Source organism: Excalfactoria chinensis, chromosome 3, assembly GCF_039878825.1.
Source record: "Excalfactoria chinensis isolate bCotChi1 chromosome 3, bCotChi1.hap2, whole genome shotgun sequence".
In the NCBI taxonomy this organism is placed as follows: Eukaryota; Metazoa; Chordata; class Aves; order Galliformes; family Phasianidae; genus Excalfactoria; species Excalfactoria chinensis.
This window is the reverse complement of record NC_092827.1, coordinates 44,426,145-44,449,300: the sequence shown is the minus strand read 5'-3', so window position 1 is coordinate 44,449,300 and position 23,156 is coordinate 44,426,145. Positions and strand designations below refer to the sequence as shown.

The window sequence follows — 23,156 nt, the reverse complement described above, 5'->3', positions numbered from 1 at the left end:
CTTACTTACTTAATCAATTTAATACTGGAACAAGACACTGAATTTTATTAATTATCTTCATTGGTCTTGTCTCAAAATTGCCATGCTATCTTCAAGCCTATCTCAAACATCTTCAGCTCTGCTTTTTTCTTAACTACCTGAAGGAGACTGCTCACAGAAGTATGCAACGTCAGATTTTATCAAGTGTCAGCAGTATTCACATGTCTGTGTGAAATGCAGAAAAGATATATCAGTGCTCAAAAAGATCAAAAGGTTTCTGGCTTTGTAGATGAGCAATTTATACAAATTTATCCAGTTTAGGCCACCTTCTTCCTGTCAGTATCATAATATAAATATATAACATGGTCTGTTAAAATGGAGAAATGAAGAAATTCTTTCCTACCTTATCTTTATTTGAAATTAGGATCTACCTTAAGCATTATGATTAGTATACAGTAGTTTCTATTACCATGTTGTAAAAGATTTGACAGTGAATCATGTCTAGACCTGAAACAATATCCTGAAAAACTGAAAAAAGTAGGGAGTTTGTCTTTTTATGGCATCATGAAACCCACATGGCCCTTGAAGCACATCTTTGAAAAACATAGACAGTATCTCAGTCAGAAGAACTTAACAGTCTTGTTTGATGGGTTTTTTCCCTTCAGATTCAGTAGAAATAGATGTTGTGTGATCTAGCCTAGATTTGTTGATTTTGTGTGATGTTGTTAGTAAAAACATTCTCCAGGTATTGTACAACCATTATTGTTTTCCCTATAGTTGTCTTTGGCAGTTGTTTGCGTAACAAAGCACAGAGCTGTGTGGAGCTTACTGATCTCTGAACGTGTTTAGGAGAGAAAAATAGTAACTAGAATCTCAGCCGGACTAAGTCCTAAAGCTATACTGGTTTTAAACTATCTAGGTCAGATATCTCTGTGAAGAACTGTTTTGTAATAAGTGAAAAGCACTGTTGGTTATAGAAGACTGGGACTTTCCTTACATGTGTGGGAGCTGTACTCTGTACTGAACAGATTAAGTCATAAAAGCATACAAGATACCCTAAGAGGTGCAACCAGTGACGCCTCTATACTAGTTTTTCTGTTTCAGAAGGGATCTTACAAAAAGTGCACAATCCTGCCCACTTTTTTTGTTGTTTTTTTTGCCTTTTGTACTTCAGCAAAGTTTGGAATGTTTATATAAGCAACGTTAGAGGGTATATTACTGCTTTGTCTAATTATGGACCTAATGTCAAGTCTATTTAGCAAAGGCATAGTTGTTGACACTGTAGAGCTCTTTATTTCTGTTTGGAGATAAAGAAGAAGCTATTAAAAAAAAAAAAAAAAAAAAAAAAAAAAGTCAAGAAAGCAAAAAACAACCAACCAAAGGAAAAAAAAAACATTTCTCATCTCTACAGAAAGTTTTACATTCCTAAACGTGTTTTTGGCTTTTCTTCTCCATCTGGTAATTTTTTAGTGTGGAATGACTCAAAAAAAAACCAACAAACCTCACCAACATGCTCTCAAAACTGATGAGGCATGAAAGGAAGTAACACTGTGAGGTTCACCTGCCCATTCCTTTACAAGCCACACCTGTCGGTTTCTGTATATCATAATGCTCATGAGTCAGCCTGTTCTGCAGACGTCACTTATTTACTATGAGAGTTTACTGTTAAGATCATCTTGGATCTTACTGAAGATAACAGAAATTAGACCAGAATGTGTCATGCTATTATCTTATAGTTGAACGGAGATGCCTCTTGCAAACATTATATTGAAGATGCAGCCTCCCAGTAGACTGAGTTAGATAATTCAAAATTTACTAGTGCATTTTTAAAAAATAGATTAATAGAAAATGTGTAATTGTTCATGTTTCATATATTTATTTGTAATACAATATTTTACTCCTTTTCAAGTCATTCAAGTAAAGTCCACATAGCAAAGGAAGAATTTATTGGGTGATATTAAAATAAGACAAAATACTATTTCATGTTTACTACTTACTTACTTATGCATGTTAAGAGAAAGATCAATATGCAGTGTTGTTCAAATAATATTCTATGAAGCATATGTAAGAACATCTTGTATTAGAACTGGACAAATAAGCAATTAAGCCCCTTAGTTAAGAAACTTATTCTTCATGGGAGTTCTTAAGTGCTGACGTTCAGGTTAACACCTTCATACTGAATATGAAAGACATAAAAGTAACAAGAAATAAGAATGGAAACTGGCATCTTTGCAGTTTTCAGTTCTCCAGATATGCTGAGGACAATCAGGAAATAGGTTTGTTTGTTTGTTTGTTTTTCTTCAGAAGATCAAACAAAATATTGATCATGAACAAATTTATTCTTTTTATCACTTAAACTAGATTAAAATGTATTTTGTACACTTATCTTAATCAATGAAAATAGAAAAACAGAGCAATGAATTCTGCATAGCTCTTTTCTGATTGCCCTTGGAAAGTGAGTGATCTGATCATTCTCCACTGGAAATTTAACTGAAAGATCACAGAAGTCTGCTACTGGCAATAGGGTGTGGAAGTATGTACCTGTATGAATGCACAAAATCTTTGGACAGATAACATCAGCATCATTAACAGCCGTAGGGGTCTTTTTGTTTCTTGAAGGCTTCTCTTTTACTTCTGTGCTGCAATAATTTTCTTTGTTTGAAGAGAAAATAATTTTTCAAGAATTATTTTCGAAAAAAAAAAAAAAATCAATTCAGTGCTTTTCAAGGCAGTAATGTTTTAAGTGAATGTATGATGGCAAATTTTCTTGTGCTTTTGAGTTTCCCTTAATGTTTAATCAATTGATGCTATTAGTGTTCTCTGTACCATTTTAACTTTAAGGCTACCTCATGGTTTCAGCTTTGTTCAAGTTTATTATGAATAGCAGAGTTATTGATACATTTAGGGAATATTACAACTGTATATCAGTACTTTTGTTCAGGTATATGTTAACAAATGTGCAGACACACTAGCACCGATGCAAGGATTTATAATGCTATTTTGAAAATAGGGCCTGAGGAATACCTTTTTTGTTTTTTGATTGGTGGTTGTTTTTTTAAAGCAACTATGTGGCTATATCTCACACAAAAAGCCCAAGACAATGCCCATTATGATGATGGTACCCTTTCATTTATTCCAAAGACAGGTGTTTTAGAACAAGTTTAAAATGAAATGAAGTCCTTATCCAGGTACAAAAGCACTACTGGGAACAAACTTTAATAGTCAATTCCCCTTCATTACTGAGCTAAAGTTGTGATAGTTTGTTAACCTGAAGGCTCTGTCTCAGAGGCACGATGACTTTTTGCAGTAAACACACTTTTACCTAGAGGGGGCATTGGAAATCTTTGGTGAAAAAGGGCAGGGCTGTGAGCATGGAGTGGGTGAGCCTGGAAAAGAGAAAACTTTGGGGGGATCTGATCAGTGTGTACTAGTAAATGAAGAGAAGCTATCAAGCGGATGGGGTCAGACTCTTCTCAGTGATGCCCAGCTACAAAATAGGAGGCATGAAGATATGAACTGAAGCTTGGGAGGCTCCCTCTGAACACGAGGAAGCACTTCTATACCGTGAGGATGACAGAGAACTGGAACAAGATTCCTATAGAAGTTGTGGAGTCTCCTTGGAGACATTTAAAAGCCGCCTCGAAGTAGTTCAGTGGAACATGTTCTAGGTGTCCTCACGTGAGCAGAGGGTTGGACCAGAAGTATCTTCCAGCCTCAGCCATTCTGTGATTCTGTGAATGTGTTGGTGTCCATTTCAGAAGTTGGAAAGTAGGCAAAGTAGAGACACGACTTAACCCCTCCCCTGTCAGCCTGAGTTTGAGGGATATTGTGGTGTTCACACAGAATGATGATCTTGGGGCATGCTGAGGGATTAGGAGAAAAACTAGTGTGGAATACTGCAGATTTCAGCCAGAATGATGCCTGCAGATATCTAATTCACAAACAGGGTTTGCCACAGAGCAATTGACAGGGTAGTTGGGATCCATCAACTATTAAAACAAAGGAAAACCTGGAGCACATTCTACACTCATAGAGTTTGAAAAATGTTTTGCATCTTTCCTTATTCTGCTGCCCTAAGAAAGAATTTTCTTTCCTACAGGCTTTCCTGTAGGAGGCATGACCTCCTTGCTTCAGGCCCTGTTTCAGTTTGCTCTCTAAAGCAGGCGTCAGAGCATATTCAAAAATGCATTTGCAGCACAGTCAGCTGTCATTACTGAGAAGTGAAAAATTAACATAACATTATGCATAATCTCTTTTAACAGAATTACACACCAGTGCAGTTATGCTCTACTGCAGTACTTACTAAAATGGTGTATACCCAATGCGTCACAGACTTTTGTCTGACTAATCTTTGTATTTATGTTTATAAGAGTATAAGTTTGTTCTAGAATGTAAGAGGAAATGCCAGTCTCTGTGGTGGATTTTACCACACTCACTATTGAACATTTCCTTATCCAAACAGTCCCCCGCAGTTCTTTACTGTAAAAGTCCCTGCAGCTCTTTCAGAGCTGGTCTTTCAGGCACGGCTTACTATTTCCACCAAAGACAGTGACAGAACAAAGCAATTTCATAGACCACGACAGACTTCAGGTGCCTAGAATACTTTTTTGATACCTCTGCTGCTGCCTTCTCATGGCTTGAGAGTGAATGTAGGGTATTGTTTGGCTGAATTATCTTTTCAGATAATTTAATTATTTCTGAAAAACAAACAAACAAACATCATCATCAACAACAACAAAAGAACAGTTTATATTTCAATAGAAATTCCATTTGAGAAAAGAAATAAGAAACAGTTTTAAACATTCAGTTTGAGTACCTTCAAAAATAAAGATAATATTTTGTTTAGAGAATATATAGGGAAGCATAAGTTCATTTTATTTCTTTCTTCTTTTATTTTTCTGATATCTCATCAGTTATCAGCTCTTATATTTTTCATCTCACCAGTTAAAGGCAAGTCTACAATAAATTTAGTATTTTTGGAAAAATGCCTATTCATCAGTTATAACCCATTGACAAGAGCATTAGCAAAAAGTCACCCAAAGGCCAGGAAAAAAATGTGGTCTGTTATTTTCCAAAACTGTGTATTCCTCTTTGTAATCACTTTTTTTTTTTTTTTTTTTTTTTTTTTTTTTTTTTTTCGTAATGAAAACTTATAATGTTGATCTGAAAGTGTGGAACATAAAATGGGACTTAATATACTTTGCCCCCAGAACATAACTTTCAAAAATACAGACAGCTTTTTATGTACTTGTGTAAAATAAAATAGTTATATGCTGTTGATTTTGATAGAGCCCTTTCATTTATATAACACGGAAATGAGCCTTTGTTTTTTCTGAACTATTTATGTATTCTGTGTTTTCCTACACAGAAAGAATATCCAGCTTACTCCACCCACTGTCATTGTTAAAAGACTCAGAAGATTCTGGTCCATCACAAAGTACACATGGATAGTCTTTGTCTTCATTTCACTTCTGATAAGCTACACAGCAACAAGGATCTGAGCAATATACATGACTCAGAGCTTTACGTAGGAAGCAAGTTTAATGCTGTTGCGTAAGATTAAAAGTGCTGCCCTACCTAATTGTCCCTGAGAACCTGAATTTCTAGTTTCCTTGGAGGAAATTTCTTTCTGAGTATTATAAATAAGTAATCAGAACTGAGCTGTGTTACTGCAGAGGTACATTTTAAACGTATTTTTATTTCAAGTATTGTCTAAGTTAGAAACTTCATGCATCACACTAAGATTTTAATTCATTTCTGTATATAGACTGTAGAAAGCTGTTGTTACTAACACTTTTTAAGTCTTATTCTGACTCACTTGTTAATGGCAGTACTTTAGGAAGTAAGATTTAAAGCAATGCATTTAACATTGAGCTTTAGTCAACACATGACTAAAGTGAATAGTAAAGTATTCTCTTGGTCAGTTCAGAAGTGAGTGATGAAATGAAGTTAAGAAAGCAAAAGGGAAAAGAACTATAAAGAGCAACACTTAAAGTGGGAGTGGGAGTTAGTCTGTGAAACTTTTCCTGAATAGGAGGAGAATAATCCGGAGGCCAACATTTCCTGAGCAGCTTAGGCAGCAGCAGGTTATAGATCCTGAGCATTAAGTGAAATCCTCAGCTTTTTTTATGTCTTTATTTTCTCTTCATCTACTATTAGCTCCATGTTTTTCCCTTCTTTTCCTCCATCCCTTTGATGGTATCTTAAGGTCCACTCTATATTCAGTTTTTAATATCCTGTTTCTTCCACGCCTCCTACATTGTTCTATGCATTCCTTTACCAACAGTTTTAAATTCCTTCCTTTTGCATTTTGTCCCATGCATCCTTCAGTATCTGATAATAAATGGCAATGAGGGATGCATGGTATTACAGATAGTCCCAGGCAGGCCTGTAGAAGGTAGCGAGGAAGCAGGGTTTGGTGTCTAAAAGAGCTTAAACCTAAGTTTAGATTTTTCAGTTTCTGCTTACTCAAAAGTCTGGAAAACCTGTACTGTGAGGAGAGGCTGAGAACACTTTCTTTGTCCAGTCTGGAGAAGAGGAGGCTGAGAGGAGACCTCGCTGGTCTATTCAGCTCTTTGGGGAAGAGAAGCAAGAAGTTACGAGCTCTGCTTTTGTTTGGCAGCCAATGACAGAACACACGGGAATTGCACAAATTGAATAAGAGAAGGCTCAGGCTAAGGATTAGGAAAAAAATAAATCATTACAATGACGATGGTCAAACAGTACAGCAGGCTTCCTAGAGAGATGGTTGATGCACTGTGATTGACAGTGTTCAAGAGGTATTTGGAAAGTTCCCTCAGTGACTTTTGTTTAGCACTGAAGTGCTCAGACACTTGGACTATTCTATGCTAAGCTATGCTATGCTATTCTTTATTAAAAGTATCTTTTTTTTTTTTTTTTTTTTTTTTTTTTTTCTCAAAGAAAACTTTGCTTCATACTAACCAAGCATTTGTGAATAAAATTGCAATTTATATATTGTAACCAAACAGATAACAATTGTCAAATTCTAGTGAGCCACCTTCTCAGCACAGAGAGGACGCACTGGGGGCTCCCTTAGTCAACTTCTGTCCCAGCTTCTGCACTGAATGTTTACCCATAGCAGACTGCAAACTTGGCATGGATTAAAAGCTGGCTCAGCAGCACTCTTTGTCCTGCTCAGAAAACAGCAGTGAAGAGTGGCACATGCAAGCCTGTTCAGGTTTCCATGTGCTGAGTAAGGGCAGTGATCACAGGATGGTCATATGATGAAAGGAATTAAATAAGAACCCAGAGGATCTGTTTCTCTCTCTGTTTTAATTTCTACAGACCTATCCTTGTCTTATGTGAAACAGTTCCTGAAGTTAACAAATATTTGTCTCTGACTAAATGATTACATACAGTACAATTCTGAATTCTCTGAAAGTTAGGCCTTAGGCATTTCAAAATGGGTGTTCAAAATTAGTAGAAAATTTTTATTATAATGTTCTATTGACTTAGTCCCCTTTTGTACTTTTCCTCTGCTGTAAATAATAGAGAGCCCCAAAATAGATTAATGAACATATGTAAAGCATGCAAATACTGTAATAATGAACACTGTAATAGAGGTTTCTAGGAAATCAGCCATTCGTGTAATTTTATAACTTGTATTGAGAGTAGAGACTAAAACACACTGTAAATAAACTCTATCTATGCAGTGACAAAACAAAATACAGGGTAACTATTCAGTGAGCAGCACTCGTATTCAGTCTATAGGAAGCAGTGGATGTAGCCATGTAATTAAAAGATGATAAACTGGATCTTTCTGAAAATGACTGAGTTGATGTCGGGAAAGCAAGATGAAAACTACCATCATTTTCCTTCAGAATTTTTGATTCTGCAACTACAACTTTTTATGAATGTAGATGCTGGGGCATTTAAAATGTATAATTTAAGCCACTGAAGCTTTTCTTTATTGGTTTTACTTATTGTATTAGCATTCTGCTTTCCACAGGAAAGTGTGATTTGGTTCCACTATATATGCAATATAATCTATTTTTCTTTATCTTTATGCAAGACTTTTGCTCTAATTACAGTTGGTGGGTATGAAAACAAACCCTCCAAGTTGCTGAGATTTAATTGTATTGTGAGATTTACCCTAATATAAATAATAAATATAATGTAAATTCTAGTTGCAAACACTTAAGAAAAATGAAAAGTGAGATGCCCTTATGCCACAAAGTGCTGATCAAGGATAGGATTATGCTGTCAATTTTTATGTATGTAGCGCTTTTGAAAACCAATTTCATGTAGTTTGATTTCCTGCTATTTTTTTCTGTTGCGTCTCCACACTGTTTGAATGATCTTGCCATGTAGTCCTTCTCTACTTTACTGATGATTTGGCCATCAGGATTTTCCTTTTTAGTTGAGCATTCACAAAATTCAGAGTATGTTATGGACCTCTGCCTTTAGCTTTGTTTTATTTCCAGTCCTTGAATGAAAAACAAATAATCAACTTTCATCTCAGACACAGCTAGTTATTAAAACAAATACAGCCCCTACAGATAACGATGCTGTGAAGCTGATTTTGACTTTGCTCCTCTGCATATTAAATGTAGGTGAAGACAGAGAATAAAGATGGGGAGCTGTACTCTGATGAGCTCTTCTGATAATGAGTGTCATTGTCTGAATTTCCATATCATTTTCTGTGCCAGACTTTAGTGCAGCTAACAAAGCTAAGAGAGATTTGGTGAAATTTACAAGAAGGTGAAGGATGACAGCTGTTAATTCAGAAGATCTTGGTCAGGTCCCAAATGGGAGATGACACTCTGAGTCTTAGAGTTTTTCTTAGAGTGAATTTTCAAAGGGGCTGCCCAAAGAAAGGGTATGCTGCCAAAAAATTTCTTCAACAAAATTTTTAACTTCAGTCTTATATTGGAGGGTGTTGGGGGGTATTTTTATGTCTTTGGCTGTGGTTCCTCCCATGCAAAAGCAAATGGTAGAATTAGGAGAGAGGTAAGTACTAGATTTGGAGAGGGATGGCACCGTAGCCACTCAAGAAGGTGGAGACTGTAGAAATATGTGTCTTCTCAGGATGTATTTGTCTAGCCCATGACAGTATCTTTGGCTAAGGATTGGTCCACGTCTTGCTTTAGAATTAGGAAAGAGAAAAATCCTAGAGCATTAGTTGGAACGGGGCAAGAAAAGGGGCTTGATAAGGCTTAGCTGGTGGTGGAGGCTGCAAACAGATTTGTTTCATGTATTCTTCATTCAAGTTATGACTGGATATTTAGAATGAAATAATGTATGGATTGCTAATTCAACATCCTCCTGAAATGCCTCGTGTCATTCCACAGAACTATACCTCATGGTGAGCAAATACTTTGATTTGTTATATCCCTTAGAGTACTTTTTCCTCTAAAATGCCTGCTTTTAGATAAAGTAAAATGTTAGGCCTTTTGAAGCATAAGCTCAATCAATAGAAATAGAAATAAGCCTTTAAACCTTTTTAAAAGGAACTTAAACTTCCATTTATAAAGAAAATAGACTTTAAATTTGGGATAATTTGTTGAAAATGTGAATAGCAAATTAATTTATTTGCTTTGAATGTATAGGGTTATTTTTATACATACTGAGCTGAATTTAGTACTGCATTGTTATTATAAACTTGGTGACTTTGGACTAAGGGTATCGTATTCAAATGGAAGAAATCATCCCTCTGTACTCAAAACGGTATCAATACAAATTCTTTAAAATCATATTGTTTACTAGTTTTTTCTTATTATTATTCTTAAATACGTGTATTTAGAGAAATTGCTGAAAGATTCTAATTTCTAGTTTTTAAGGCAGATAATTTTTCTGCAGGATTTGGATGATGTCAAACTTGTACTCTGTCCTCTCAGTACTTTGATGAGAATGTGAGTCAAGGATTTGAACATTTATTGATTACTTAGTTTTCTGCAGTTAATTAATGAATTAATTAAATTAATTGAATTCAGATGTTTACTAATTAAAATAGCTAGTAAAGCATTCTAGCTTTTTAATCAGGTTCTTTCCCCTGCCAAATATGTATCAAGGCCTATGTTATCCAAATCAAATCAGAAAGCAGGAATGAGGTCTAGATTATGTGTGTTTCATTTTCTTTTGTTAATAAAACATACCTGGCATAGGTTAGCACTGTCTATTTTACCTCTTTTTATTTCCTCTTTATTCATGCAAAAACATCTATCATTTCTCATGCTTGCTCAGCCAGGGTTTCACCCAATGTTCTGATTTATTTCATACATTTCTCTTGGTGATTGGAAGCATTACAGACACTAAGGTAATTTGTTGATGACTCCTCCTGTACTTTTCACTAGCAACTGACAAATCAAGTCGCTGAGTAGGCAACTTATGTGTCATGTGATACACTGATTTATCTTAAAAGTTTGCATAATAGGTTTATCTCTGATTAATTTAAAAGGAGTTTGATTGTAAGTATGTGGCATAATTTTGATAACTATATATCACCATTTACTTCAAATAAGGGGCAGAGCTAATCTTGGAAAGTACTTCGTATGCTTGTTAGATGGAAGCTGAGTGCTGTCCCAGTTGAAAATGCTGACTCATTTCAATTAAATTTACACTCAGCACCATACAGCAAGAGAGCTACTTTCTTGCTGCTTGCATAAAACTTTGGAAACTACAAGTGTTAGTGATAGAAGTCTTGCAGTTACTTTGAAAGGATTAGACAGGAATAATTTTTACATAATATTGATGCTCTGATGTCTGCATTGACTTCAGAGTACAGTAGCAGAGCTGAAAAATTGCTGGTAACTCATTAGAGATATCAGTGTGGAAGTGGGATAGGAAAGGGATTAAGTGCTTACTTGCATCTCTACATTGTTCAAATGGCATCAGTTGACTTGGCATCACTTTCTGTTATGACAGCATTGGAAATATTTCTTGGTGAATTTTTCTTGAGACAAGGCCAGTCAGTCACATTTGAATTTTCTTTTTCTTGAAATCAGTAGTACTTTTAATCAGCTGCAGAATTCAGATTTTACTCAAATGCCCAAGTGTTATTTTCTAACAATGAATTTCTATGTTCCTTATAGGCTTTCCCGTAATCTTTTCTTCCACACTGTTGGAATTCTAATCATCATACCATACATTAACTTCTAGTAAATACTCAGCAAGTTCATAAAGCCTAATTGTCTTTCTGGTATGTTTTGCTGAATGTTAAAATTCATTGTTTTTATTTGTTAAGATGGTTTTTTGGACCAATCAAGCGAGCAGATGCCGAGAGACAACTGTTGTATCACGGAGACCGGGCAGGAGCCTTCCTAATCCGAGAAAGTGAAAGTCTAAAAGGCGAATACTCACTTTCAGGTATATTTTAGCTTTTCATCTTAACCTATGTTTAAAATTTTCTCAGTTCATTTGGGCTTCTGCATTTTTGTTAAACAGTGTACACAGAAATGAAATAAAAATCTGTGATGATATTTATTTCCCAAGAGATATATAAAGAAAACATTGCAGGAGTCACTTGAGGCTTTACTAACTTTTCTTCTATAGATCTTCTTTATGAATAAGTTTAGAAGAAAAAAATATAAGGTGGTTAGTACTTCCAGTGCTTCAGTTGCTTTGAAAAAAAAAAACAAAAAACTTTTCATAGTTTAATGCCAAAAATGCCTTATTGCTCTACACCACAGTCTTGACTGGTACACAAAATAAAAATTAAACATATCACAGCAAATGTCTGGTGTTTAAGAAAATGAGATTTCTGTTGCCTTAGGCTCATGCTTACCTGTTTTCAGAGGCAAAATGATCGAAAGAGTTTCAAAGCTGGCCTTCACAATCAGTTCGACTTGATTGAAAAGTTGCCTGTAAGCATTGGTAAAAAGACTTATAATGATTTTTCTTTTTTTTTTTTAAGTATACGTTCGGTCTGTTATTTTGATCCAAAATACTTTCAAATAAGAATACTATTATTTTATTTTCTTGCATACATATACCATCCTTTTTTTTTTTTTGTGTGATATATTTTTGTTGTAATAGAAGGAAATGATTATAATTGGTTCTTTTCTGTGGACATTTTTTATCAAGCTTGTCTTACCATTGTACAAAAGTGTAAAGATGTCCATCAGATGAGTTTCTACACTCAAACTTTCTAATGTGCTCAACATTTTTAATTATATAAGACAATGAAGAATCTTGATGTCCACAAATAAATTGTGAATGCTTCATCCTTGTAGACATTCAAGGTCAGGCTGGATGGGACTCTGAGAATATGTAATTGTAGGTGTTCTTGTTTACTGCAAGGGAGTTGGACTAGTAGGCCTTGAAAAATCCTTTCCAACACAAATGATTTCATGATGAATCTATGATGAATTATGTCAGCAAATAATATGTATAAGCAGATGCTTTCACATTTACTCCTCCTCTACCTGGATGTTTAAGTTAGTCACCTTCTAAGCATAACTAAAAAATGCATTAAGCAGCTTAATGAATTTTTAATGTAGTCTTGGTTTCTCTTTCTGCATCAGAAGGAAAAGGTATATGACTGCACTGTCTCTTGATAGTATGGGAAGGTCGCTTTTTATTACAAAGACAAGGAAATATATGTTCCTTATGGATCAAAATAGAGAATTTACAAAATAAATATGACCTGGAAGAGTTCCTTCCACATTTTTCAGCTGGCCCTCAAGGAAGTTTGCTCTTGCTAAGAAGCACTGATATGAAAACTAACATAAACAAGGAATTAGATTGCTCCCAAACTGTGACAGAACTGACTCACTGTGTGCAAACCCTTTTATCCAAAGGTTGTACTATAGCCACAGACTGTTCAAAATGCTTTCCCTCTACGTGCTAACCTGTCTTACATGGTTTCAGCTTTCAGTGAACTGACTTCACACAAGGACTGGGTTAGATCTTTAACAGTATGGTTAGGAAGGGAAGGATAACTCTGCTTGTGTTATCTGTTAAATGCTGGTGCTTGAACATGTGACACCTTCATAAATATTGGTGAAAAATCTTATGCTTGTGCATCTAGTGAATGGAAATGCATTTTTTTTTTTTAATTGTTATTACTATTCTGCAAGTATAGCCTCCTAGAAAAGGTTAAAAATCTTAATACCTTAGCCTGTCTCCCATCTACTTCTCCAAGATGAAGGCAGCAGTACCTTATTTACAAATGAAGTAGCACAGTGAAAAGTCAAAGAGAATCAAAATAGATATCAGTTCAGCATTTGTCTTGGGATAAGACCATCCTTTAATACTGCTGTTCATTTTTTTTTCCTGGAAAGATATTATAAGGTATTTGATTTTTATATTTAGTTCAACTAAGTAAGCTTCTACCAGACTTTTTTTCAGGTTTCTGTGTAATTTTCTTTGGGAACAGATTCGATGATGACTTATAACAGTAAGATGTGAAACCATCAGCTTGGATTTCTTCCATGTTGGTCTGTTAGATGAAAGAACAACTGAGGAGTATTATATATGAGGAGGCAATGCTCCAGCTTCAGCAGGCAACCCTCCTTCGAGCACAAGTGTGGGATGTCTTATGAGCGTGTATGCAAGTGTCATCTCAGATTTATTAAATATTTGGACTCTTCTAGGCATAGAAAGAAAATAAACTCTGACACAGACTGTAGACAGTACAATGAAACAATTTACAACTGCATTTTAGCATCTTCCCAGTCTGGAGTGTAATTTAGCCTCAACATGCTACTTCATCCTGAAGAAGTTAAATACTATTTGCTGCTTACTGAACAGACTTGACTGAATGGTGCCTGATGTATGCTGTTCTATTTGTTTGCTTCCAGTGTAATAATATGTATAGTGGTTGAGATATTATATGTCTGTAATCTCATCACATATATCTACTTTGAAAGATCTAGTACATGATCTCCGAAAAGTAAATATTGAAGTGAACTGTACTGTAGGAAAAGGAAATTGGATGGAAAGTTGTTTAGATCCCCAGATACTAAGAAATAAGCATTTTTTCTGAATCCCTCTTATTTATTCCATCAGAAGTTACTGAACCCTCCAAGCTGAAACACCAAAATACTGTTTTCATGAGGAACTTGAGGAATAGGGATTCAGGAATATTTCTTTTATGAGGTCTTTGATGGCTTTCATATCTCTGTGGTAGCAGTTACACTGAACAGGGAGAAATCACAACTTGGCATTTTGGAATATCTCTCTAGTACCTGTTTCCATTTTTTTTTTTTTATTTTTTTATTTTTATATCACACTCATATGGGCAAAATGTAAGAGACATAATGTTAATGAATGGACATCTTTAGAAAACAAACAAACAAACAAACAAAACAGGAAAAATAAAATCCCATAATAAATCAATGGACACTGCCTTTCATTAAAAGGACACTTTTCACTTCTAACTTTCCTTAATAGGATAACTCATATTTTGTAAAAGATTTTCATTATCAATGACTATTTAAATTAATAACAAGAAGTGACGTTCAGAAAGCTTTCTCTTAGCTGTGAACGGTTAAATGGAAAGCACATCAAACTAGATCAGGCACCGTGTTGCTATCATTTTAAAGTGTTTGACATTTTAAAAATAGGTTTTCTCATTTAAAAAATGCACATGTTATAGACAGATTTTTATGTTGATGACTCCAGCATCTGGTGTGAAATATATTAAATTTTAAACATGTTGGTGCCATCTTATACATTGCCTCTTTTTAATTAAAAGCCATAATTTAGATGTGCTCAGCTTAATTGAGTGTCATTGCCAATGATAGCAGGAGACTCTGTTTTTCATCTCTTACTGAATAATGGCTTCTGATAACATTAAATGACAATCCATTTTTTTTCCTCTTCTTGCTCCTAAAAAAAAAGATTGTGATTTCCACTAGTCCAGATTGCCTTTAGGCCTAGGAGGAAAACAACAACAAACATAACCATAATCATTTAAGGAAGTAAATTGATTGGAGTGTCAAAACCATGGCTGTGGCAGAAAATTGCACTTGGAGCAGCCACCATACCCACTCTGTGCTAGTGGGAGTGATCCAAGCAGCTGCTTTCCTCCCAGCCTCACCTGGGGCACCTGGCCATGGCCCTGTTGTTAGAACTCCTTCCCTTCTTGGAAGGATAGAAGAGAATTAAGGTCTGTGGTCCCCAGCTTGGTTTGGTTCTTACTTTCCCTTAGAATCATAGAATTATCCAGGTTGGAAAAGACCTTGAAGATCATCAAGTCCAACCGCAGCCTAACCAGTACCCCATCTCTAAGAAAAAAAAAAAAAAAAAAAAAAAAAAAAAAAAAAAAAAAAAAACCAACCTCTGCTAAATCATATCCCTGAGTACCACAATTCATTTGGCCCTTCTTGCAGGTTACTCTGCAGTGTAAGTGCTGGGGGAGAACTGCTGGGATACTATCAGTAATGATGTCTTAGCGTCTCCATTATTCATTTGGTGAGGATATGGTCTCTGCTGATGCTACCATAAAATTTACTTCTGCTGCCTTGGGCAACAGATTATTTTATTATCTTCCTTGGGATTGCAAAATGTATTTCTCCATGGCCTAAACTGATGTAGATGGGAAGGAGGGAGAAGAGAATGTTTTTGTTAAGCCAGAACCATGAAGAAATCTAAGGAGAGCCATAATTACCTTGGAAAGAGCAAGGAATTCCACGATAAATTCACTACAGTCTTCAAACCTACTTGCTGTCAAGCTGTGTGAAGCTGAAGTCACAGTCCCATCTTGTCTGTCTTGTATTTAAGGGAGGCTGAAAGCATTAAGGGGTTATGGCTGCCTCTTCCCAGAATCCCACGTGCTTTCCATCATATGTGGGCAGAGAAGCTGTGCTATGCCGCAGCTCTGACAATGAGATGTGCAGGACTCAAACAGCCAGCTTCAGCCCACGGACTTCAGTGAACAGTTCCCTCTCAAGCACTGCACCAGCCTTTCCTTCCACCGCTTATCACAGATAAAGACTGTGTCAGCCCAGAATTTTTCTCTGAATTTTCCACACGCATCCCTACTTCATCCAGAGGAACTAAAAAAGCTATGAAATTGCCAAAAACCAGCTATGTTACAAGAATGTGAATGCAATCAATTATTATACAGTAGGCTAACACATTATTTTCCTTCACAGTCTTAAGAAATTTTCTCTTTGGCCATTTCTAAGTGTTATGGTTATACTATTGTTCCTTATTATTTCCTTGTTCAGATCCTACTCCTTGGTTGAGGTAAAAAGGTTAGACCTACTGGTTGGCAAACAGTGTTTTATTTCAATGTGATAAGAAGAGCAGACTTTGGCGAGTCATGATTTGACATGACCTTGAGGAATACAATATGAATAGCAGCAAAATATCACTAACCATGATAAAGCATTTGGTATCTACAGAATCCAATATAAGCTGATTCCTGTCCAGTAGCCATTACTCACAGACTTAGAAAACATAAAGTCAGAAGTTTGTACTGGTGTGGTCTGACCTCTATATGGGAGCCATACAGTTTCAGACAAGTATCCTTTAAAAAAGTAGAGCACATGTTTCAAACCGATTTTTACATTAAGATTAGATGCTTTGCAAGTAGCAAGTATAATACTTCCAATGAATAAAACAGATAGACAAACTATGTTCTATCACTTTATATTACTGAGAAAAGATTAACACAGTCATTCTTCTGGCTTTTTGTTCAGTGAATCACAAATAGCAATTCATTTGGCCAGTTTAATTTTACTTTAAAAGTTGAAAAATTCAATGCATTTTCATTCTGTTGTTATTGAATTTCCTTTAGCATGATTTTCAAGTTATACATTACAAAAATATATGTATATTTTATAGTTGAGCAAATAGTAATAACATGTGTTAAATACATTTTAAAAAAATGCCTGAAGATTCAGAATCTGAAGATTCTGAAGGAATTATCTGTACTTACAAATGTTCTATTTTATGGCCCTTATGCAGAAGTGTAAGCTGGCAATTAATCTCTCTAAAAATGTTACCTGTAGCAGATATAAAATTCCCTAACAGCTCCTAAATGCCCTCTGGTGGCTGGGCCTGACAACTGCAGAGTACAGTAGGAAAATTATTATCCGTGACAGTAATTATGGAAGAAGGATTTTATTATTATTATTATTATTTCATCAACGGAATGGTGAGAGAAATATAACTTATATAATAATTGTTAATTAAAAGCAACCATTAATATAAACCATCTGTTTCTGTGTGCAATGTGTAGCTGTGCACACTTTTACTATTACTAATGTGATTAACAGTTAAATACTCAAATATAGAGGAAAACAGCAGAAGACCTTTCCTTTACTTTTAAGTTTTCTCTCTGAGAAGGGGACAATAATGGTAATGTCTTCTACCAGTGGGTTTGGAAGGAGCCACCTAGCCTATGGAAAAGGAGTAGTGTTGGATGATGAGGACCAGCATGGCAAATGAAAAGCCCTGCTCCCCTTTAGAGCTCATAGAAAAGTACCATGTTGTTTCATGAATGGAAGGGAATGATAAGCCTCTGATTCTTCTATCTTGTCCTTACCTATTTCTGTCTTTTTCCAAAATGTGATGTTTCACTTTTAGTCTTGCTCCAAAGTTTCTCCTCTTTGCCATCCCCCAAAGTAAGTAGATGATATTTTCCATTTTATGTTGCTTCTCAGTCTTGTAACCTTTGCTCTAATTGGGCATCCTGTGTCCCATCACAAGCTCAAACAGGTGGAAGAAAAGAGAAGGAAACCCCATCCACATTTTCAAATACTTGTTTCTCACTTAATGTCAGTGCCCCTTCTTAATTCCTTGAGCTGTGAACATTTATCCACCTGAAACTCCCCACATCAGGAAACCTTCAACTGATGCACGTCTCTTCTATTTGAGATGCAAACAATATATTCTAGTGCTTAAATATCTTTCCTGTTAAATTACGCATTATATAGTCAGAATTTCTCATTACCAGCTAGGTTCATTTTAGAGCACTGTTAATATTAGAGCTAACAGCTATGGCACTGATAGGAGTTAAACCAACTATCCTAACCAAGGCTCGAGTTGAATGCATTTTTCTCCATCTCTGGTCTACTGTTATTCCTCCCTCTCACTAGTCCCACCCCGCAGAAACCTAGCCCGACTTTTGGTATTATCAGAGCCTGCTGTGATAATCCCAGGAAAGAACACTTTGAGCATCCTTGAGATGTACCCAAATGAGATAAAGGCCTTTTTGTTTACAGAAGTAAGAACAAATCACATTTCAGTGGTAAGGGTAGTTATCAGCTGCTCAAAGCAGTGCATTACCAGTCTTATTTTTACATATTCCAAGCACACACAAAACACAATAAAACCCGTGGAAAATATGAGTGCTTTCTAGAAAATCATGGAGCAGTTTGTGCATCTGTTTTGCTCTAAAAATGCTTGCTGATCATGAAGATGCTATTTGGAATGCTAATACTGATAAATGAAATCTTAAAAATTGATCAAATGATTACTTTGAATTAGATTCTCTTGGAAGATTTGGTGTTTTAAAAGATGGAAAACACAAACTGCCTCAACAATTATGTCCTTAAATATTTTTTGTGTCACATCACAGGGTGATAACAAGAATCTCCAAATCTGAATAGTTAATGGCAGACTGGATATGCTAAGGTATCTAAATAGTGAGCTGTGGTTTGGAAAAGAATTTGTACCATTGCCATTTTTGAAACTAAAAGAATTTGCTTTAATTTCCTCTCTGCAACCTCTAGGAACTAATGCTCCTTTTGCTTATTTGTTCATAAACTATATTGTACTTAATATATTTAAATCTTCTTAGTGTTTGACGGTGAATCAGTGAAGCACTACAGGATCAGAAGACTGGATGGAGGAGGCTTTTTCTTAAGTAGAATGAAAACTTTCAAAACTCTAAATGAGTTTGTTGACTATTACAGTAAGAACAGTGATGGCCTCTGTGTGGTGCTTGGGAAGCCATGTCCGAAGGTAAGAGTGAATATGTATGCACATATTTTCGTAAGCTATGTCTGCAGTATCATCTAGAAAGTGCTAGCCACATATCTGCTTATGTAATTGGAATGGTGATGATCTGCTTGTTTTCCAAATGTTTAGATAGTTATACACTCATTCCTGAAGCTGAAGTGTTAATTTTGAACAGGTTAGAGGAGAAAAGGTTCCAAATCATGATTTATTAACACCACTTTTTAATAGATGTATATGGCAATAAAATCTTCAGATTCATAACTTCAGCTGTCTATAAGTAATTATGGAGGCAAAACCACAAGGTTCAGGCAAGAAAGACATGATTGTTCAAAAAGCTTTCTAGGGGATGATTTCTAATTTTTACTTTCAGGGTATTTTCTTTAGAAAATTCCTTATTTCTGGATAAAAATACCAAATTTATTTTATGTTCTCAAGTTACTTCATATGTGCTGTCAGGAAACACTCATGTCTGTTTCAACTTAACATTGTAAAAAAAAAATGATACATTCTGTTGAAAAAAAAAAAAAAAGGAAATATAAATGTTTTATTTAATTTCTTTCACCAGGTACAAATTCCTTCTACTTTTGATTTGTCATATAAAACTGTTGATCAGTGGGAGATAGACAGAAAATCTCTGAAATTCTTGAAAAAGTTAGGATCTGGTCAGTTTGGTGAAGTATGGGAAGGACTATGGAATAATACCACCCCAGTGGCAATCAAAACATTAAAACCAGGTATGTGAATTGCTCTTAAATGTTAATAATGTGTATTGTTGCCAAATTTTCTTTATTGTTTTTCCAAAGCTACTAAAAATAGATCCTATCCCTATGTGTAGCTGTTTTAAAACTGTTGTATTTAGGCGAATAAATCTCAGTGTCTAGATCTTGTTTGATATTTGGATGTCAGGGGTAAGTTCTTTACAGGCAGAGCAGTGAGGTGCTGGAACAGGCTTCCCAGAGAAGTTGTGGGTGCTCCATCACTGGAGGTGTCCAAGACCCTGTTGCATGGGGCCTTGGGCAACCTGGTCTAGTACCAGATCTGGAGGTTGGCAGCCCTCCCTGTGGCAGGGGTTTGAAACTTGATGGTCCTTGGGGTTCCTTCCAACCCAAGACATTTTATGATTCAATGCATTAGAATGACAACTTAATATAGTTTTCTGTTTCTATGTGAGCTAGAAGAATTATTATATTACACAAAAATTCTTCTAGTACTCAAAAAAGTGACCCAGCCAGACCATCTACCCTTGTTGGTATGCTACTGTATTGCTGGAATAGAACTGAGTGACCAAGTATAATCTGTAGATGAAGTAATCCATTTAATTCTGGTTTGTTGTCACTAGAATTTTTCATAGTAACTAGGTGCTATATTATAAGGCTTCCTTTGGTGATATGAAATATGCACCATGTTAAGCTCATCACATTTAAGAAGTACTTCTATATTAATAATGATTAAATACATGTTATCATGTTTTGACAAACAACACTAATATACAATATTTGAATACAATATAACCTTGTGATTAAGACAGCCTTTAACATTTTTTCTTCATTATTTTTCATTACCTTAAAGTAATCTATGCATTTTAAATTGACAAAGTAAAACAACTGCCAGCAGATGGCAAAATCCCATAGAGAAGAAAGGCAGTGTGAGTGGCATTTACATTTTGTAAAAGATAACATTAAAATTTGTTGTCATAAACAGAGAAAGCTCATGTTAAGCATTAATGATTCAGTTTCAGGAAGCAAAATAGATTGGGACCTTTGGTTCAACAGAACAACTAGATATTCTTGAGCTCTACTTGAGAAGAATGATTTCCTGAAAAGGGAAGAATCTAAAGTACAATTTAGGACTATCTTATAATAATATTGATTTTGGACTTGCAAGTTGAAAGCATGTTTTCTGCTGAAGCAGAAAAAATGTTCAGATTAAAGACCTCCTATAGTTAGTATAAAAAACAGCATACATTTTCAGTGAGCTGATACATCTCCATACTGATCTAGCAAACACGTAAGTTGTTTTGAAATCTCTGTCCATTTCTCTGTTCTAAGACATTCCCAGTGCTAAGTTTTTCTTGGCAAGGATCCATCTGAAACAAGAAGTCTAAACCCAGATCTTTTCTCCTTGAATCTACAAGCAGTATTCTTCAAGTAGCTCAGATATTTTATGTGTTTAATGCAGCCTAGGGTAACTTTGGTCTTCTTGGCAATATGGATAAATTGACTCATGGATTTAGTCATGGCTCATGAAAAGTGACACTCCTTCAGAGGAGAATTCCATGAGTATACCTTCAAATATCTGCAAACATTCTTAACACTAAACCTAAAAAGAAAGGCAATATAAGCTGCAAATTTTGCAGGTGCATGGCTGAGGATCCAATTATATCAAACTTCAGCTAAAAAAAATAAAGAAATCAGCAGCATAGTTTTTTGTTTCTTTGATTGTTTTTCTACATCCACTGCACTATGGAGAACTACTTTTCCACAGTGAGTGAAGAAATGCATTTTGTAAGCCAGTGGCATCCTCCTTCATGCTTCCAGAAGCAAACTGCTCAAGTGATTCAGCAGCACTCTGAACACACACAGTTCAGCTGGGAGTAAGTTGGAAACATTAATTTTTGTAGGTTGCAATGACTAAAATTTATGGCTTCTAATCTAGAAGGAACAGAATTATAGATCTTTGAGACTGTGGCTGTAAGAAACAGCAGTAGTAATGTGATGCCTATACTTAGTTGTCTGGTGTTTGGTCCATTTTGCTTTGGCTGTATTTGTGACATTTTAGAAGGAAAAAAAAAAAAAGAAAAAAAAAGAAAAAAAAAAAAGATGGATTTATGAATGAAAAAAAAATCAAAGAGAAAAAAATATGTCTTTAAAGAACATCATCTCAGATGTCTGAATTGCTGACCCACAGTCAAACGTGTAGAGATCAGAGATAAGAAAATGGTCTAAAAGGCAGCAATTACTTTTCCTGTTCTTGGCTCTGCACAACACTGTCTTGTTGTAGACTCCTGAGCATGTTACTTCACATTTTTGTTTTTATTTCCTTGCTGAGACATTGTTTTTTTCTATTTAAGTGGAAAATGTTGCAGCAGGGATTTGCACTTTGTCCTATGCTGAGCATGATGGATTCTCTAGAACTTATTTCCTGGGCTTAGCTTGCTTCTCCAACTGTCAGCACATAAAGCAGACATCTATCATCACCAGTTAATCATATCTGAGAAAGTTCCTTATGCCTGCTCAAGTTGACAGATGTATTTGTCATTATCATACTGTAAACCATCTCCCAAGTTTCTCTCTTTTCATGGAAGCTTCCCAAGCAGTTTGTTTAGGAAGCATTCCCAAAATAGTCTTTGGGTTGGTAGTCATATGAGAGGCTTTAGTAATAATTTCACTTCTTTAGTATGTAACATATTTAATGCTTATACAATGAAAAAAAATTACACTCAGGAAATTTTCTGTTTTCCTAAACAAAGATATTATTTTCTCTATTTACTTCAGTACATATCCTTACGTTACCTTATAAGTTCACTTGTGTATGGTCAGAACACTGACTAAGGGTTGCTGGATACCTGTATTCTCCTATTGTTGAAAAGTTTACACTCATTCTTATTTGTTAATAAGAACATGTAGTTTTAAATGTTATTTGTTATACACAAACTTATTCAGAAGATCATAATAATGCCCAGTGAAATCTCTGCACAAGTTCATTGAAGTACAAGGTTACTTTGAAGTCGTTTATGAAGGTTTATCAGAAGTTGCAAAGTCTGTCCAGAAGGGCTTATCAAATATTTAAGGACCACTTACATTTAGGCCAGTGGAAACTAGATAGAAATAACTGACCTTTCTTTCTAACTCATTTTCAATTAATCAATGTCTATCTTATAATGCAAAGTTACCTCAACTCTAGAACAAGTAATTAGTAGAGATATGTCCACTTTAAGTAGGCTTGAATTAGAATTTTCTGACAAAGAAACACATCAGAAAGTATATCAAATAAACACATGCTAACATTTGGTTCTCAAGAAGGACTTTGGTGTTTACCAATTTGTAAATCATTCAAAAAAGTACTTATTTAATGCGTAGTTTCTTCAAGTAGTGATCAACCTAGTCTCAAATTGGCATCTTATGAAAAGACACATTAACTACATACTTTTTTGATCAAGCAGTTTCTGCCTACAGTACTTTGCTGCTCACATTCTATTTGCCAATAACTTCTTCAGAAACATGTAATTCAATGACCAAGTTAAAATAAATAAATAAATAAATGAAACTTCATTTGGCTTTTGTATTTTACACGTTTCATTTACA

At 35.2% G+C, this 23,156-nt stretch overlaps 1 protein-coding gene across 1 annotated transcript in view; it reads left to right on the top strand.

Moving 5' to 3' along the window:
* FRK (fyn related Src family tyrosine kinase) overlaps positions 1-23,156 on the top strand; it is a 39,479-nt gene that overhangs the window by 3,796 nt on the left and 12,527 nt on the right. The window contains exons 3-5 of the mRNA XM_072331888.1: positions 11,183-11,304; positions 18,692-18,855; positions 19,418-19,586. Coding sequence (XP_072187989.1) covers positions 11,183-11,304; positions 18,692-18,855; positions 19,418-19,586 — 455 coding nt within the window. The remainder of the gene's footprint in view (positions 1-11,182; positions 11,305-18,691; positions 18,856-19,417; positions 19,587-23,156) is intronic.